General features: G+C 40.1%; 2 protein-coding genes and 1 non-coding gene across 9 annotated transcripts in view; 1 reads left to right on the top strand and 2 right to left on the bottom strand.

The window, feature by feature from the left end:
* Setdb2 (SET domain bifurcated histone lysine methyltransferase 2) overlaps positions 1-5,384 on the bottom strand; it is a 34,974-nt gene extending 29,590 nt beyond the window's left edge. For 3 of the 6 annotated variants that reach the window (XM_042685704.1, XM_042685708.1, XM_042685707.1), the window contains exons 1-2: positions 4,749-5,357; positions 1,283-1,657 (exon numbers count right to left, since the gene is read on the bottom strand). In XM_042685704.1, the coding sequence (XP_042541638.1) occupies positions 1,283-1,298 (16 nt within the window). In that variant the 5' untranslated portion in view covers positions 1,299-1,657; positions 4,749-5,357. Of the gene's footprint in view, positions 1-1,282; positions 1,658-4,748 lie in introns of all 6 variants that reach the window. The other 3 variants (XM_042685705.1, XM_042685709.1, XM_042685706.1) reach the window with 3 other exon arrangements.
* Positions 5,385-5,460: 76 nt separating this feature from the next.
* Positions 5,461-17,851, top strand: part of Cab39l (calcium binding protein 39 like) — a 106,881-nt gene continuing 94,490 nt past the window's right edge. For both annotated transcript variants that reach the window (XM_042685716.1, XM_042685710.1), the window contains exon 1: positions 5,461-5,549. The gene's annotated coding sequence lies outside the window, so the exon portion shown is untranslated. The remainder of the gene's footprint in view (positions 5,550-17,851) is intronic.
* LOC122112963 lies at positions 14,328-14,439 on the bottom strand. Its single transcript, XR_006148337.1, has one exon. It is a non-coding gene; the product is annotated as a small nucleolar RNA SNORA24 (small nucleolar RNA).

Below are 17,851 nucleotides of genomic sequence, written 5' to 3'. Positions count from 1 at the left end.
GAGTGTATATACCTAGGAGATGTCAATCATAGATTAAATTGCTTATGTCAAAGGAACATAAGACCCAAATAATTCCCAAAGGTCAAACTTGGGAAAATTTAAGTAACTAAACTGGCAAAGTAATACTGGAATCTAACTCAAGTATAAAATAAGTATTCATGTGTCCATACTGATATAAATAATGATTGGCAGAACAGATAAATTGGGAAAAAGAGACAAAGAGAACAATAATGAATACCAAAAGAAAAAAATAAATATTCTGCTGTTAAGTAGTAGTGAACATCAAATCCCACTTCTCGAGTAAGAGCTGCACTTAGTAATTTACTTCCAAAGGGTTCAGGGAGTTCAGTATGGCATCAGGTGTAGTGGCACATATCTGTAATCCCAGAACTCAGAAAGCTGAGGCTGAAGGATTTTGAATTGAATACCAGACTTTCCTACATAGTGAGACCCTCTCTCCAAAAACAAAAACAATATTGAAGGATATACAAGGGAATAGATGGAGTTTGAAGAGGGAGAATGAAGGGGTGATTAAAATATATTGCACAACTACTTGAAGATAATACAAATGAAACTTAAAAATTTAAGGATACAGCAGGTTTGAGAAGAGTAACAAAAGCATAACTTAACAGTGGAGAAACTGAATAATTCTATACTTGCTATGTGGCCAAGCCCAGTATGAACAATGAGAGATCAAGCCACAGCGTGTGCTTGTATGCTCTTTACCCTTGTGATTTTACTCCTCAAAATCTGTCACCCCATCTAATTCTAAGAAAAACATCAGACAGTAATTCCAACAGAGGGACAGTCTACAAAATATTTAACTATAAAACCAACAAGCCTGAGACACTATCGTAGCCAAGAGCAGCCTTAGTGAAATTAAAGGTAATGTGTTATCCTGAATGGAATCCTGGAAAGGAAAAGACACATGCCCCACAGGTAATGTGAATAAATTACGGACTTTAGTTCATAATAAATGCCAGTAAAAAGGTTCATTAATTATAACATATATTATCTAAGTGTAGATATTAAAATGATAGTGAAAAGCCAGTCTCAATTTTTTGGTAACAACTAAGAAAAATTAATTTAAGAAGTCTATTTTTTAAAGTATATTATTGATTTAACATTACTGATTGAATACATTATGAAATCAGTCAAAGCTGGTGGTTATCCAAGGCCTTAATACCTTCTTGTCCAGAAGTCACAAGGAAAATACACAATTTAGCTTAGGTTGTCTATAAACTCTTAAATATTAAATTTAAAAATGTGTTCTTCAACCTACCATTTTTTTCTCCCATTCTTTGGTGTTGTCGGCAAACATAAAATTCTTCAAAATTAAGTTTATCAAAAGACTGAATATGTGCCACTTTGATTGGAGAATGTAACTGGAATCCAACTGTGGTCTCTATGAAATTGGGAAGTCCTCAAAGAAAATACACCATCATTATACATTCTAAATCCGGTATTCCTTGATACTTGAATATTCAAATAGAAACTGTGCCATAAAAAAACTTTCAGAAATTACACTAGTCCATTCACAAAACAGGCACATACATCTTCATCAAATGAGCATTTATAGTCGTATCACACCACTGCCAATGTCTTTATAAAAATAAAAATCGACTCCATTTCTGAATCCACAAATTCATTAAATATTCTGTAAGAAAAACAAAGAGTAGTGCGTATTTATAAAGCACAAAATACACAAGAAAAGATATTGTTAAAATGATATGAACTATTACAAAGAGAATACAGATGAGCTAGAAAAATGTACAAATTGCAAGTTATGATAAATAAGGAATTATAAAGATAATAATTACTTCTAAGCACCCATATTTAACATATGTTAGTATTAATATATTATTAAACTATATTCCATTTTTAATTGTTTCTTAAGTTTTAAAACTAGGGATATTACTATCAATTGCCTTATAGGTTGTTCAGAGGATATGACTTAATCACTTATATAGTGCCTAACATATTGGAAGAACTTAATAAATGCCAGCAATTATTATCCTTTCAGCATATAATTATAAAACAAAATTCAGAAATTAGAATATATTTTTGTACCTTTTTATTAATATGTCTGCATTTACTTTTGTCATTCATATTTCTTATTATTTGGCTATAAAATATACTTTGGTTAATAAATCATACACTCAAGTACATTAACAATCTTTTTCCTCAGGCCAGGCACAGTGGCATGAACTTATAACTTGATCTTTTTTTTTGTCGGTCATGGTGCTTGAACTCTAGGCTTGGGCGCTATCCCTCAGCTCTTCAGCTCAAGGCAAGCGCTCTACTGCTTGAGCCACAGCGCCACTTCCTGAACTTATAACTTGAAAAGAGGTAGGAGAATCCTCTGAAGCAGGCCAGGCAAAAGTATGAGACCCTTTCTAAAAAATAAACTAAAAGCAAAAGGACTGAGGATATACTTTAAGAAGAATTGTGTTTGTCTAGCAAGAACAAAGTTCTGAGTTCAATCTCCAGTAACTAAAAAAAAGTTACAAAGAGAAGTAGGTAAAAGGACAAGAAATAAGGCCATATGCAAGCTGGGTGCCAGTGGCTCACAGGGTAATCCTAGCTACTTAGGAGGCTGAAATTTGAGGATCACGGTTCCAAGCCAGCTGGGCAAAAAGTCTGAGAGACTCTTACCTCCAATTATCCAGCAAAAAGCCAGAAGTTGAGGTATGGCTCAAGCCCTAAGTGAAAAAGACAATGGAGTATGAAGCCTATGAATACAAGTTCTAGTACCATTGCGCACGTGCACACCCCTCCTCCCCCCCCCCCCCACACCCAGATGTGTTAATAATTAGAATACAGGGGGTTGGAAATGTGGCTTAGTGGTAGAGTGCTTGCCTAGCATGCCTGAAGCCCTGGGTTCCATTTCTCAATACCACATAAACAGGAAAGGCCAGAAGTGGTGCTGTGGCTCAAGTGGTAGAGTGCTAGCCTTGAGCACAGAGAGGCTCAGGGACAGTGCCTTAGTTCAAGCCCCAGGACTGGGAAAGAAAAAAAAGGAGTAAAGATGAATGCAATGCATTAACTTTTCCCATTGAAAGACAGATTCTCAATCAACCAAAAACTAGGTGTGATCATTTTAAAAAAAGAAATCTATCTAAATTACAGTATCATGGATAGGCTGAAAATTAAAGGAAGTGAAAAAATATCAGTATTTTTAAATTGTATTAAAAATATAACAGAAACAAAGAAAACTACTTTCCATTGAGAATCCATGATAAAGACCTAATACTTACAAACATCTATGTACAAAAAATATCACTGAAATAAAGTAAAACTTAAATAGCATAGAAAATATACAATTCAAAGTTGTAATAGGAAGAGAATAAATTGGTCTCAGAAATGGACAAAATAGGCACAAATTATAATATAAAAACTTTAAAGTCTTCTGGTGTAGCTCAGTGGGCAAAGGCTTCTTTCCTTTGCATGCTTGTAGTCCCTAGGTTGTACCCACCAGCACTCATCCCACAGATGTAAATGACAGATAAATAAGCTTAATTTAACAAATATACTCTGCACCTGAGGGCTGAGACTGTAGCTTGGTGGTAGACTACTTGCCTAGCATGCTGAGGTTGTGGCTTCACTGACCAGAAACAAACACCAACACACAACATGACAGTTTACACCTGTAATCTCAGCTCCAGAGGAGGCAGAGATTGAGAGAATGAAGGTTTAGAAAGAAAGAAGTGAGACCCTCATTTCGATCCATAAATTGGGTATGGTAGTATACATTTTTCATCCCAGCTAAACGAGCTATGTGAGGCCACAGAAGGTAAGATTACCATCAAATCACTCCTGCAAAAATATTAAATAAAGGTGTCTAGCAGGAGTTTAACAGTGGGGCTTGTTCTAGGAATATCTTCGAAAGTTGAACGTTAAAAAGTTTGCAAAGCCGTGCGCGGTGGCTCAGCGCTGTAATACTACCTACTCAGGAGGCTGAGATCTGAGGATCTTGGTTCAAAGCCAGCCAGCCAGCCCGGGCAGGAAAGTCCATGAGCCTCTTATTTTCAATGAGCAACTAGAAAACTAGAGGTGGCGCTGTGGCTCAAAGCGGCAATGTGCTAGAGCCCTAAGTAAAAGAGCTCAGGGACAGCGTCCAGGCCTTGAGTTCAAGCCCTACAACCGACAAAAATAAATAAGTAAATAAAAAATTGAAGTTTGCAAATCTGAATTCCTGTTTCAACAAAAGTTTCATATGAAAACATCAGAGGCGGTTTCATCAGGATGAGAACACAGTTGGCCATCAATATTGTCCTGGAAATCGCAGAAATAACTATGATTTTTTTTTTAAAAAAAAGGTCTAAAAATCGGGAGAAGAGAAAAATATACCCGCAGAATAAACACTACCACGAAAGTCAAAAAGTCAAGCAAAGTGGTAAGAAGCAAGGTGGTAATTTAAACCATACAACAGTCATGTGGGAAAGTGGCTTTTCTGCTGCTGAGGACTGCGAGGCAGGTGAGGCAAGTCACCCTGTAAGTGGCAGGCCCCCATAGAACCAAAGCAGCCAGGTTTGAAGAGTCCAGGGTTTGGACCATCCATCCCAGTTTACTACTTCAGACAACCATATCCGGGACCACCTCATTAACATTTACACAATGCACGGAAGAATGGCTAGGTTATTTACATACATTCTTGGGTAACGACAGTCGGCTCTAAAAACATTTAATCTCAACCCAAGGATCCTGGACCGGTGATTTGACTGATTCGGGGCTTGCATTCACCTTACCTGTGAAATGGGCAGTGGTTAACCTTCCAAGTTCAGCTTCTGGATTCGATACTGCAGATTTATTTCCTGCAGCCCCCTCGGAAAGCCTCAGGGTTCCCAGGTGCTCAGGAATCATCTCCTTGGGGGTACACCGGGAGACAGGTTTCAAATAGGGGCCGAGAACTGCGTGACTCCCGGGTCCTTCTCCAACCCGGGACTGCACGAGGGTGCGAGGAAAGGAGATGCCGCACCGGTTCGGTGCAGGCCCCGCTCGCGCCGCCGGAGCTCGGCCGGGGTTGCCCGATCCTCCCACCGCCGCGCCTCAGCCTCACAGACTCCGCCCCGTTCTCCACGCCTCCCGCTAGACCCGAGGGCGGCGCTCCCGGCTCGTCCCGACGCGGGCGAGCTGACAGTCAAAGCCACTTCTCCACCTCAAGCCGCTCGTCGTTCCGCTCCTGGCCCCGGCTGCCCTGTGGCCGGGAAATACTTCGCCAAGTATTAGACCTCACCTCGGCCCGAGAGGGGCGAGCGCGCAACCACGAATGTCCAGGGCCCCCTGAAGCGAACCACTAAATGGGAGCCAGACGCCAACCGAGCCCATCACCACGGGCCGAAAGCCCCCAGAGTTGCCTTTCCAACTGGGCGGACGCCTCACTGGCTCCGCGCTGCCACCGCAGGCACCGCCGCGGCGTTCCGAGCGCGCCGCTCCCTGATTGGTTATCAGCGCTCTCGGCTAATCTCGCGCGCCCTGGCTGGCCCAATGGGGTTGCCCGCGGTGTAGAAGCCCGCAGCGCTGGAGTGGTGGTGCAGCTGTTTCTTTCGGTAGGTGTGTGGGTGCCATCTTGTGTGTGGCTGTGGCTGGGGTTCTCGGTGGCTGGAAGCTTATTTAGGGTCTGGTTTTTGTAATGGGGGGTCCTTGGGGGAAGACAGGGGAAGTGGAAGGATCTGAGCGAGGAGACTCATTCTCACTTGCCTGGAAGGACGACTCTCATGGGCCCGAATTTCATGGCCTGTTAAGGGGAACGAAGCGTGGTGTGGCTGTGGAGCGGTGACCCACACTTTGGTCTGCGGTCATTGTGGGGTTCGGGTTTCGATGCCTCAACGGCTATTTGGTTTCCGAGAATTCTTTTAGCCTTTTATCTCATTGAGACTCAGGTGATCCATTCTCCATTGCTAGTCAAAGGAGACAGGCTTCTGGATTCAGAAAGGTTCAAAGCTGAACATGGGAGGGAGGAAAGATATGTCTTACCGACGACCCTCAAGTTTGAAAAAATCCCTTTGCTTTCTTTTCTTTGCCAGCGAGCCTGCTGCCAAACTGTTGGCTTTGCTCTGGAGTTGCCCAAGTGACCCACGGGTAACTCAAGCCATCCTTTGGTATTAGAGGATGTCAAGTTATGCGTTGGAGCAGCTGTGTTCATTACTCTGTAACCAGCATTCCTGCAGCGGCTTTTTTTTTTTTTTTTTTTAATTAAGCTAAAAAGTGCTCTGTTTTCATAAACAGGGCAGGTTAAAGGAGACCTTTGGCAAATCTTTTTTTTCCTGGACTTGATGTTGCAAATGTTCAGATCTCTGCGTTTTGCCTTGCTATGCTTGATTGTTTTGCCCGAGGCAGGAAGTGGATTTAGTAGGCCAAATAGCATCTTGAGTTTTTCTGTGGGCTGAGAGGAAAGCGATAAGAATCACTTCGTTTTCCTCCCTATTTCATTCCCCTCCCCGATTGGCTGAAATAGAAAGCACTGCATCATTTCATTTGAAAGGAAATGTAATGCACTGAAAAACAAGCCAATGAGAAAATAACGTTTCATGGTTAGCAGGGTTTTTGTTGTTGTTGTTTGTTTGTTTTTGGTCGTGGGTCTTGATCTCTGGGCCTGGCGCTGTCCCTAAGCTCGTCTGCTCAAGGCAAGCACTCTACCACTTGAGCCACAGCACCACTTGAAAAGATCAATGAAAGTATCCATCACATCCATGTCAGGGGACCACGCAGAGGCAGGCAGGAGAAAGATTATTACAAGGTTTATTAGAGGAGCCATGTTTCTTCCGGAGAGAGAGCACATGGCTGCCTCCGCTATCTAGGTAGCAGCAGGGTCTGGGGGATAGGAAGTGAGGTAGATGGAAGTTTAGGTAGGTCTGGGTGGAGAGAGAGAGGACTGGCAGGTCTGGGTGGAGCTGGGGACCAAAGGTGGACATAATGCTTACACCACTTACAGTTTTCTGGTGGTTAATTGGAGATAAGATTCTCCTGGAGAATCTCCATGCTTGGGCTGGTTGTGAACCGCAGTCCTCAGATCTCAGCCTCCTGAGTAGTTAGGATTACAGGCGTGAGCCACTGGTGCCCGGCTTGATTAGCACATTGCGAAGAAAGTAGAGACTTGTCTAGTTTAGCTTTTGGTTATTCAGGGTTAGCTAATGACCCAATTGAGTAAACAGTCCACAATGTAGATAGAAATACCAAAACAATTGGCACTTAACTTTGTTTTTAATTTACTTTTTTATCCACAAGCCTTATAAAACCTAAGTTGTGATCATTAAAATATCCCTAAGTCACGCGCCAGTGGCTTACACCTGTAATCCTAGCCCCTCAGGAGACTAAGATGTGGGATCTCAGTTGGAAGCCAGTCCAGGCAGGAAAGTATGTGAGATTCTCCAATTAGGCCCTAAAAAAAATCAGGCAGTGGGAGCTGTGGCTCAAGTGGTAGAGCACTAGCTTGGAGCACAAAAACTCAGACAAAGCCTAGGCCCTGATTTCAGTCTGTGTGCACTAAGTATTCAGATGTCTAAAGTTATTAGAAGCTTTACCACCAGGAGATTGTTAAGAAACACTACTAAGAGTTGGGGGTGTAGCTCAGTAGTAGAGCACATGGTTAGTATTTGAGGCCCTGGGTTGGAGATTCCTAGCACTAGAGAGGAAAGAAGGAAGAAGGACCAAAAACAGGAACTTAGAAAATGTTGCTAATCATTTCATTCATTTATAATTGTTGGGTGAACAAGTGAAAAAATACAATAGTTGGGGAAATATAGATAATAAGCTTTTTGACAGAAAATAAATTTCTAATCTGCTCTTTTAGAAAACTTGACTTTCTTTTTGGACTGAATTAATTTTTGGCTTCTAGGTTATGTGTACTGATGCTATACCTTAGATGTTGCCAATTTATGAAAACATCTACAAAAGAATTTTGAAAAATGAGAATCACAATGAAGAATGAACCAAAAGAGTTGAATGTTATTGGAGATAAAGGCAGAGTTTTTTTGGGGAAATAAAGCAAAACTCCCAGGAGCAATCTTAAAGACTGGATCTAAGAGGTTTCTTTTTTTCAAGACTATAATATTGCCACAACATGATCTATCTTTCCCTAATTGGTAGGCTTGCCCCTTGCTGAATAATTGTCTTGGCTCTAATCTGCTTTATGTTTTAGGATTGACCAGCTTTGAAGTAAGAGTTTAGTGCCCTTTCTATAGATTGGACATATAGCTCTTCTGCCTGCTCTTCCTACAGCAGTTTCTAGGCCCCAGGCAGCAATTTAAGGTTTCCCTATTCTGTTTATTGATTCTCACAACATTCTTCTTTATATCAAATGTTCAATACATATCTTTTGTTGTTGTTGTTGTTGTTGTTGTTGTTGGTTGTGGGCTTGGACTCAGGCCCTGGGTGCAGTCTCTGAGCTCTTCTGCTCAAGGCTAGTGCTGTACCATTTTAAGCCACAGCACCAATTCCAGTTTTTGTGTGGTTAATTGAGGATAAGAGTCTCACTGAGAGTGAGTCCAGCCCAGGTTAGTTTCCAACCTCAATTCTCAGATCTCAGCCTCCCAGTAGGTTTATAGGCATGAGCCATCGCACCCGGCTTTCAATACACGTCTTATACATCCTGGACCATGCATCTTAATCTGTTTGTTAATCCTTACAACATTCTTCCACATCTCTTCCAGTGACTCCCTTCCCTAGTCCAAGAAAGGTTGTCAGTGTTATAAAATTATAGATGATACAGCTCAAGGATGAGCTTTGTTAAACTCTGAGCAGCATGGATCTTCCTTAAATACAGCTATCATATGACCCCTTCCTTAATCCTGACATCAATTTATACTCTTATTCCAACACAATAAGGAAAGGCTTATAAAATTTTGTGTGTATGTGAGGTTAAGAGCTCTTACTATGGAAAAACACAGTTACTGTGATCCCTCAAGCAAGAATAATCTGTTGAAAGAATGGTTTTACTGAAAGCACATAAAATCTGAATAGATGAATATCAAATGTAACCTCAATATCTGAGCTTTCTCTTGCTGAAGGATATTGGTTGCTTTTCTAGCTTTTGGGTTTTCAGACTGAGTTCTCAGTGGGGGAGGGGTTGCTAGGGATGAACCCAAGGCCTTAAACATGCCAAGCAAATATTCTACTACCAGCCCCTGATTCAAGGTAAAACTCTTATGGCTTTAAATGTATTATTTTACATATATAACTTCTTGTAAATTTGAATAATTTCTAGAAAAAAAAAAACAAGGTATCTTCACACCCCTTTAGATTTTATAATCTCAAGATCTTCAGAAGTGTGGTTTCATTTTGTTTTATGTGCTGTTACCAATGCTTGAACTCTGGATTGTGCTCTCAATTGAACTTTCTTCTCACAGTCAGAGCTCTACCACTTGAGCCATACCTCCAATCTGGCATTTTTGCTGGTTAGAGAGAGTCTTGAGGACTTTTCTGCCTGGGCTGGCTTTCAACTGTGATCCCACTGGTCTCAGCGTCCTGAGTGCTTAAGATTATAAGCATTTTACATGAACTATGTTTAGAGATTAAAACAAATTTTCACTTAGATTGGTATGTTACACATTTCTCAGTGTAACTTCATGCAAATACAAAATGTAGATTGTTTTTCCCCATTATCTGGTGATGCCCTGTTTAGTTAGAAAAAATGATAATACCTTATAATTAATATAATGTGTTAGAATCTGTTCATTTAATTAAGCATAATAAAGTCAGTAAAAATTTCCCACAGGTCTGTTTGTAGACACTTGAAAAAAATGAGAGAAGATTTTATGGTAAAATTGTAAACACTTTTTTTTTTATTGTGAAAATACCATACAGAGGGGTTACAATTACATGAGCAAAGTAATGAGTACATTTCTTATCAAGCATTGTTGCCTCCATCTTTGTATTTCCTTCCCATCCTTTCCCATCTCCTTCCCCATCTGTCCCCCCCCCAACACTTCTTTACCACACTTAATATGTGATTTTTTTTTTTAGCTGAAAAACTAGATTACATGAAATAATCATTTTTTTTCTTAAAAAATGATTTTTACTAGCTGGGTGTCAGTGGTTCATGACATGAGATTTGAGGATCGCAGTTTGAAGCCAGCATGGGCAGGACAGTCAGTGAGACTCTTATTTTCAATTAACTACCAAAAACCCAGAGTAGAGCTATGGCTCAAGTGGCAAAGCTCTAGACTTGCGCAGAAAAGCTCAGTGATAGTACCTGGGCCCTGAGTTCAAGACCCAGGACTGGCACACAGACAAAAGAAAGATTTACTTGTCTTGGTGTTGAGGTTTGAACTCATGGCCACTTGTACACAAAGCACATGTTCTATTAATGAGCTATAATCCCAGTCCTTTAAAACTCTTGCACTACTAGAAATACCTTGCGTTGTATATTTCTGGAATTTTTTTTTTTTTTTTGGTCTGTTGTGGGCTTGAACTCTGGGCCTGGATGCTGTCCCTGAGCTCTTTAGCTCAAGGCAAGCACTCTACCACTTCAGCCACAGTGCCTTTTCTGGTTTTCTAGTGGTTAGTTGGAGATAAGAGTCTCATGTTCTTTCCTGCCTGGGCTGGCTTTGAACCATGATCCTTAGTTCTCAGCCTCCTTAGTAACTAGGGTTACAGCATGAGCCACCGGTGCCCGGCTATTTCTGGTCTTTAATAAAATACATTATAGGGATAAACACTGTTGCTAAAAATAAAATGATTTAACTGAAATCAATCAATTTCAACGAAATTGATTTAATACCTGAATCATGAGGATTTCCATTAATTACTTGGTGTGTGTGTGTGTGTGAAACATTCAGATTGCTTCACTTAAAGGGGGAAAATATTGAACTATGTATATTTGGCTTCCCCCCGCCTCTTTTGTTTCTTTTATAGTGCTGGGGATCAAATCCAAGATCTTTGTTTTTTAAGCAAGCACTTTAATCCTTGTATCCATGAATCCCAGCCCTATGGCCTTTTTGGGGGGAGCAGGGAGGTAAACCTGAACTTCTTTATTTGTAATCTAATACCTTTTGTTCTTGTTGCTTAAATTAATGCTTTTTATGCAAATGAGACCTGTGTATATCAAATTTTCTCTTGAGACTCATTTCTCCTGGCCTTTTAACAGATCTGTTTAGTTTTTTGTCCAGCTCTTTCTTCCTATGTTTTTTCACTTGAGTATTGGTTAGTATCTTCTATGTAATTTAGATTAAAAACCAAATTCTTTCCCTTTTGTCCAATGGATAATATACATATAGCTTCAGTCTCCAAAATGGCTTTTCTGTTCATCTCTGGGTTCTTATTGCCACCATGCTTACCATACTTTACTTCCTTCCTTCTTCCCTCCCTCCCTTATCCTTCCCTCCCTCCCTCCCTCCCTCCCTCCCTTCCTCCCTCCCTCCCTCCTTCCCTCCCTTCCTTCCTTCCTTCTTTCCTTCCTTCCTTCCTTCCTTCCTTCCTTCCTTCCTTCCTTCCTTCCTTCCTTCCTTCCTTCCTTCCTTCCTTCCTTCCTTCCTTCCTTCCTTATTTGTCTTGGCAGAACTAGGGTTGAACTCAGATCCTAGCTCCTGCTCCTGCTATACTGCTGAGCCCTGCCTCTACTCAGTTTTTCATTGGTCATTTTTGAAATAGGATCTCATTCCCTACCCTCAGTGCTCAGTGTGCTCCTAAGCTTCTGTCTACTTACTTTTAGGCTTCTTGTCATTGCTGAGATCACAGATGCCCATCACCATGTCAAGACCATTTTTTAAGCTTTTCTGCAGGTACTGGCCTGAAATTATGGCCCTCCCAATCTGCCTCTCACTTGGGATGACAGATGTGTACCACTGTATCCAGTTGTAGATTGAAAAGAGGTCCTTATAACTTTTCTGCACAGGCTGACCTTGAACTGTGACTCCCATTCTCAGATTCCCCAGTAGCTAGAATTAACAGCCTGAATCACTGACACTCAGCTAGCCCTTCATTTTCTTTCTTTTTTTTTTTTAATTTTTATCCTTAGCTTTCAGCTCAAGGCTAGCACTCTACCACTTGAGCCACAGCGCCACTTCTGTTTTTTTTTCTTTTTGCTTATGTGGTGCTGGGGAATCGAACCCAGGGCTTCATGCATGCAAGGCAAACGCTCTACCACTGAGCCACCTTCTCAGCCCCGCCCTTCATTTTCTTGAAACCATTTTATAGCTAGGTATGGAGGTACACATGTTTGTAATCCTAGCACTTAGGAAACTGAGACAAGAAGATCATGAATTTGACACTACTTTTAGACTGTAGTGAAAACTGTCTCAAAACCTTTTTCTTTTCCTATCCATTCTTGACAAAACCATACTCCTTAGTTTGGAGTTTTTATTAGGTAAGATACAGATTTGGCTACTGTTATGGGGACACTTAAAAGTAAATGTGTCCTTAAGGAATAAACTTTTTGTCCTTTGTAAAACAAAGAGCTGATATAGTGGCTGTGCTACACATAGTTGTCAAGACCTCCCCTCCCTCCTTGTTGTTCTGTCATTCTCCTGCAGCTCCAGCTTATGAACCAACATGGCCGAGTCACATCCTGCATTTATAGATCATCTGATGAAGGGTAAAACACATTCTGTTGCAGGACAAATAACTGCATGCAATAATTGTAGACTCAAAAGCCTCAGAGAATAGATAGGACTCAACATCAGCACAGTTTTATGGGGCAGGGAGGGAAGAGAGGGAAACCTCCAGCCAAAACTAGAGACTTATTCCTTGCTTTCTTAGTCTGAGGTATTTACAGTGGGTCCAAAGGAATGTTGTCTGGGGATTTGTATGAAAGTAACTAATAATGAGAAAAAGATAGTATATGAAATGGGTTGCAGTTGGAAAAAGTGAGGGAGTAAAGCAGGGTGTCAGTTCAAAGACTTGCTCTGTTGCCAGCCAAATGTTACTGTTGGTCAAGGAGAGAGGATAAGGTGGGAGTGTTTCTAGAAGCACTGGTGTGGGCCCAGAATAAAAGACACCTGCTATTTGTACCTAACAGTAGTACATGCATTTTATGTCCAAACTTAATTCTTAGGCTATTTCTTACATTGTCACAGAAAAAAAAGGTAAAAGCAATCTTAACTCCTCTATTATGATTTTTGAATTTTATGGTTGTCAGTCTCTTGTTGGTTAAATTGGGGAACAATTAGTCTGTTTTTAATTTGAGTTTTATTGTAAAGGTGATGTACAGAGGGGTTACAGTTGCATGTCAGGTAGTAGTCCCTTCTTTTTGAACAGTGTTACTGCCTCCCTCATTTTCTCTCACTTTTCCCTTTAGTCTCTGTCTGTCTCTGTCTGTCTCTGTCTCTGTCTGTCTCTGTCTCTGTCTCTCTCTCTGTGTCTTTCTGTTTCTGTCTCTCTTCTCTCTCTCTCTCTCTGATCAGTTGTGGGGCTTGAACTCAGGGCCTGGGCACTGTCTCTGAGCTCTTTTTTACTCAAGGTTAGTGCTCTACCACTTTGAGCCACCCCCTCACTTCCAGTTTTTGAGTGGGTAATTGGAGATAAGTCTCACAGGGACTTTTCTGCCTGGGCTGGCTTCAAACCAAGATCCTCAGATCTCAGCTTCCTGAGTAGCTAGGATTACAGACCTGAGTCACCAGCCCCTGGCCTTTTAGTCTCTTTTTTTACTTTTAGTCTACTCTGTACTTTCCTATCTCTATCTGATGGTGGTTTCTACTGCCAAGAATTACATTCTTTTGACAGATGCTGTTACTGAACCCAGGTCTGACTGTTCACCCCTGAAAAGGCCATAGACTCAAGGACAAGTTGTTGGGGCTAGGAAAAGATTTATTTGAAAACTCATCCTAATAAAGAAGAGGGGAAAGTTACCAACAAAGACCATCTTAGAGAACTCTGGTACAAAGTGTTTTTCTAGGGTGAGAAAGAATGAGCTGGGAGATGAGTGTGACCTCCACATGTTGAACGGGGTGTCATTAGTATCTGAGGGCTCTTTTTTGTTTTCTCCTACTGCATTAGTTAGCTTTGAGATAACTTTTGTCTTTTGCTGCCAGTCCTTACAATTTTTTATATATGTATCATTTTTCCTATCTGATTTGCATTTTTAAACCACTTTATTAAAAAATTAAGCATTAATTTAAATAATGCAGGCCTACATTGAAAATAGTGCCCTGATATCTTTCAAATTATTCAAAATATTCACTCCCAAGGTTTGAGATTTTGGCAAGCCATTGAAAGACGCTGTGTATTTCATCCATTATCATTTTGGGTTTCTTATAGAAAAGCAAACATACGCCGTCACTTTCACCGTCACTCATCAGCAACGAGTTCAGGACACCTAGAAAACATTAGCATAGTTCAGTAAAGCTTTTGCCCAGTAAACCAAGTATCCCATAAGTCTGTAAAACAGTGGTGCATGTTCCTTGTGCCAGTCAGAATCTGATACCAATAAAAAGGTGACAGCTTTGCCATCAACAAGAATCATGCTCTTCCATAGCTAGGATAGATTGTCATTTTACTTTGAAGAATGAGATTGGTGAATCCCTGTCCCACACTTTGATACCATCAGAAGACCAGCAATTAGACTGGGTTCTGTACTTACTGGTTAGTAAATTTTAGAACAGGCGTCCCTTAAATTTCTTTTACCAAGAACAGTTCACTTTTCAGTTAATGGTAAAAATACTAAAGGCAAGCCAGATGAAATGGCACATACCTGTTAATTCCAGCCTAGGCTACCCAAGACCCTTTTTCAAAAGCACATAACTAAATGCAAATAAGTAAGCGCAAGGTATCCTTTCCCTGGAGAACAGAGAGTAAAATAAAATTGACAATTTTAACTTGTTAGGCTTGGCCAAAATTAGTAAGTGAAACTAGAGAGGTTATTTTGGTGCTTCTTTGTCACAATGCTTAGCTCAACCTCACAATCCTCTTTAGAGTAACAGACTTTTCATCTCAACCTATCCTGTGAGAAACAAAGTAACTCCTTGGAAGACAACTCCCTCCTGAGTATACTGAGGCATTTTATATTCAATGTCAGTTGACATTTGACAAATGTTGGCTCATTTGAAGACTGTTTCTAGTAGAATAAAGAATTAGGGGCTGGGAAGGTGGCTCAGTAGTAGAGCGCTTGCCATGCATTCATGAGGCCCTGGGTTCGATTCCTCAGCACCACATAAGCAATAAAGAAAAAAAGCTGGAAGTGGTGCTGTGGCTCCAGTGGTAGAGCGCTTGAGCTGAAGAGCTGAGGGACAGCGCCCAGGCCTAGAGTTCAGGCCCCACAACCGAACCCCCCCCCCAAAAAAAGAATTAGGTGGGGAGATCTGACTTAGTCTCATTGGGCTTTCTGTGTAAAACATGATACCTATGGAAAGTATTCCTTACTTACAAATAAAAACATCAGTACCTTTATAAAACATAAGCAAGAACAAGCACAGATGACCTATACTTAAAAAAATAAACATGTAATTAAGGAAATGTTCAATATATAAATACTATTGCCTAGCATGTACCAAAAAAACCCTTGGTCTCTGTATGAACTGGTCACTTTTCTGGAAAGCAATTTGTCAGAATGCATCAAGAAACAAGTATATTGCTAGGCCCTAATGCTCACACCTATTATCCTAGCTACTTAGGTTTAGCTCCAGCCCAGCAAGGAAAGCCAAGTCTCCAAAATAACCAGCAAAAACGATAGGAGCATGGCTGAAGTAATATAGTGCTAGCTGAGCTAGCAAGCTGATAAAAGCTTGAGGCCTTGCGTTCAAACCCTAATACCAACAAAAAAAGAATGAAAGAAAGAAGAGAGAAAAAAATGCAGCAAGTCCTACGTTTCTTAGGAAATGTAACATCATAATGAAATGTAATCAAGACTTTAGGATTATAGTATAATTTGGTATTTGTGAAAAATTGGAAAATATACAATAACAGAATGGTTTTATAGATTAGAGTATACCTATCATGATAGACTTTTTCAGCCTTTTTAAAAACATATTTAGTAATATGGGCTTCTTAATGACAGACATTTTGTGTTTTTTATGCAAACTAAAACTACCTACATAGCAAGGAGCAGATTTCATTCTCATTGGTGGGAACACAAATTGTGCAGTTATTTGTTATAAAATTAAGCCTTTATCTTATAACTTAATCCTGCTCCTATACTGAAATTTATCAGCAAGGTCTGAGAGCTCTAGTACATTCTCATCATTGCTATAGCACTTGGCATTATCAGTTTTTGTTTTAAATTTTATTCAGTATATGAGATAAAGAATAATATCTCATTGTGCTTTGAATTTGCATTTCTCCTAATTTGTAGGTTTCTCTGATGGAAAATGAAATGAAAACTTATATTGGCCTCTGCAAATATTTATAGTTGTTTTATTTGTGATCATTACAAAACTAGAAATAACTCTTGTCAAGTAAGAAATGAATTTTTAAAAACTTCAGTATATGCATAAAATGTAACAGGAAGCAAATACATCCAGAAAGGAAATAGAACTAGCTATATACTAATTTATGAGAAAATATTAAAATAAAGCATAAAACATTATGTTATTAAAAGTTTCCAGAAAACTGGTCACGAATAGATGAAAATTATAATTAAATATTTCAGAATGAGCCAAGAGAAATTACAGAAAAAATTAAATTTTTGAAAGAATTTCGTAAACTGGAAATGAAAAGATCAGAAATGAAATGGCAATCAGAGAAAGCTAGAGTTCTCCAAATATAAACATACTATCACAGTGATGACAAGCATATAACCCTGTGGCTGTTAATGCCACTAGATTTTAAATTTAAAAATGGTTAAAACTTTATTTTATATTGCTCATCTGCCACAATAAAATAAAGGAAACAAAAGGAGTGGACTTGAAAGACTTAGAAGTACACTTATAACACTAAACATTAACTGAGGTTGAAATCTATATTGAAAGGGATACTGAATCTAGGTGTCTCAAAGCAGTTAGCACTGAGAGGTAGTAAAATGGTTGGATTTTTTTTGGGGGGGGCGGGGCAAGGGTCGGTTGCGGGTCTTGAATTCTGGGCCTGGGTGCTGTCCCTGATCTCTTCAGCTCAAGGCGCATGCTCTACCACTTTAGCCACAGTGCCACCTCCGGTTTTCTGGTGATTAATTGGAGATAAGAGAGTCTCAGGTGTTCTTGCCCAGGCTGGTTTTGAACTGTGATCCTTAGATCTCAGCCTCCTGAGTAGCTAGGATTACAGGCGTGAGCCACTGGGCACCTGGCAAATGGTTGGAATTTACAAATAATGAAGAAATAATTTATATGCAATCACTAGTTCAGTCATTAGAGGCCAATGGTTTAATCATTTCTGCCTTCATAACTGAGCCTACATTAAAACCCTGTCCAATGGAGTTCCTTTGTCAGTGAATATATGGAAGTGTCCAGGGAAGTGTGAGCTCAGAGAGAGCTTTGGAAGCTCTGACTTTTCTCCATCCCTCGCCCTAAGCATCTATTTGGCTCTCCTGAGCCTTATCCTTTTAAATAAACTGATAGTATCACTAGAACTCCTGGCCAAAAAAGCAATGTTGGAACCTCACTCTCCCTTGCATTAAGAAAAAAAGATTTTATATGTATATGTCTATGAATTTTCTCTGTCCAGCAAAAACTGGACAGAGAACAATTTTAATCTGTCAGGTCCCAATTTCTAGAAAAGATGAAACAAGGAGATATGCATATGTAGACTTGGCGGTTTGCCAGTTCCTGGCACTGGGCCATGAGTCTCCTGGCACCTGGGCTCTTGGGGCAGGCTGTTTTCACTCTCAGTGTGGTATCTTCTGCAGGGATTCAAATTCCTAGGGTCCCTGTTTACTACATAAAATACTTTTCCTGAGTTTTGTGAGCTGTTCTGGTAAATTATTAAACCTGGGGAGGTGGTATGAGAATCTTGCACTTATACTTGGTTTGTCAGGATAGTCCCAATTTAT

The sequence above is a fragment of the Dipodomys spectabilis genome, unplaced genomic scaffold, assembly GCF_019054845.1.
Source record: "Dipodomys spectabilis isolate Male_0828 unplaced genomic scaffold, ASM1905484v1 ptg000095l, whole genome shotgun sequence".
In the NCBI taxonomy this organism is placed as follows: Eukaryota; Metazoa; Chordata; class Mammalia; order Rodentia; family Heteromyidae; genus Dipodomys; species Dipodomys spectabilis.
Note: the sequence above shows the minus strand (reverse complement) of the source record. Positions and strands in the feature narration are given on the sequence as shown.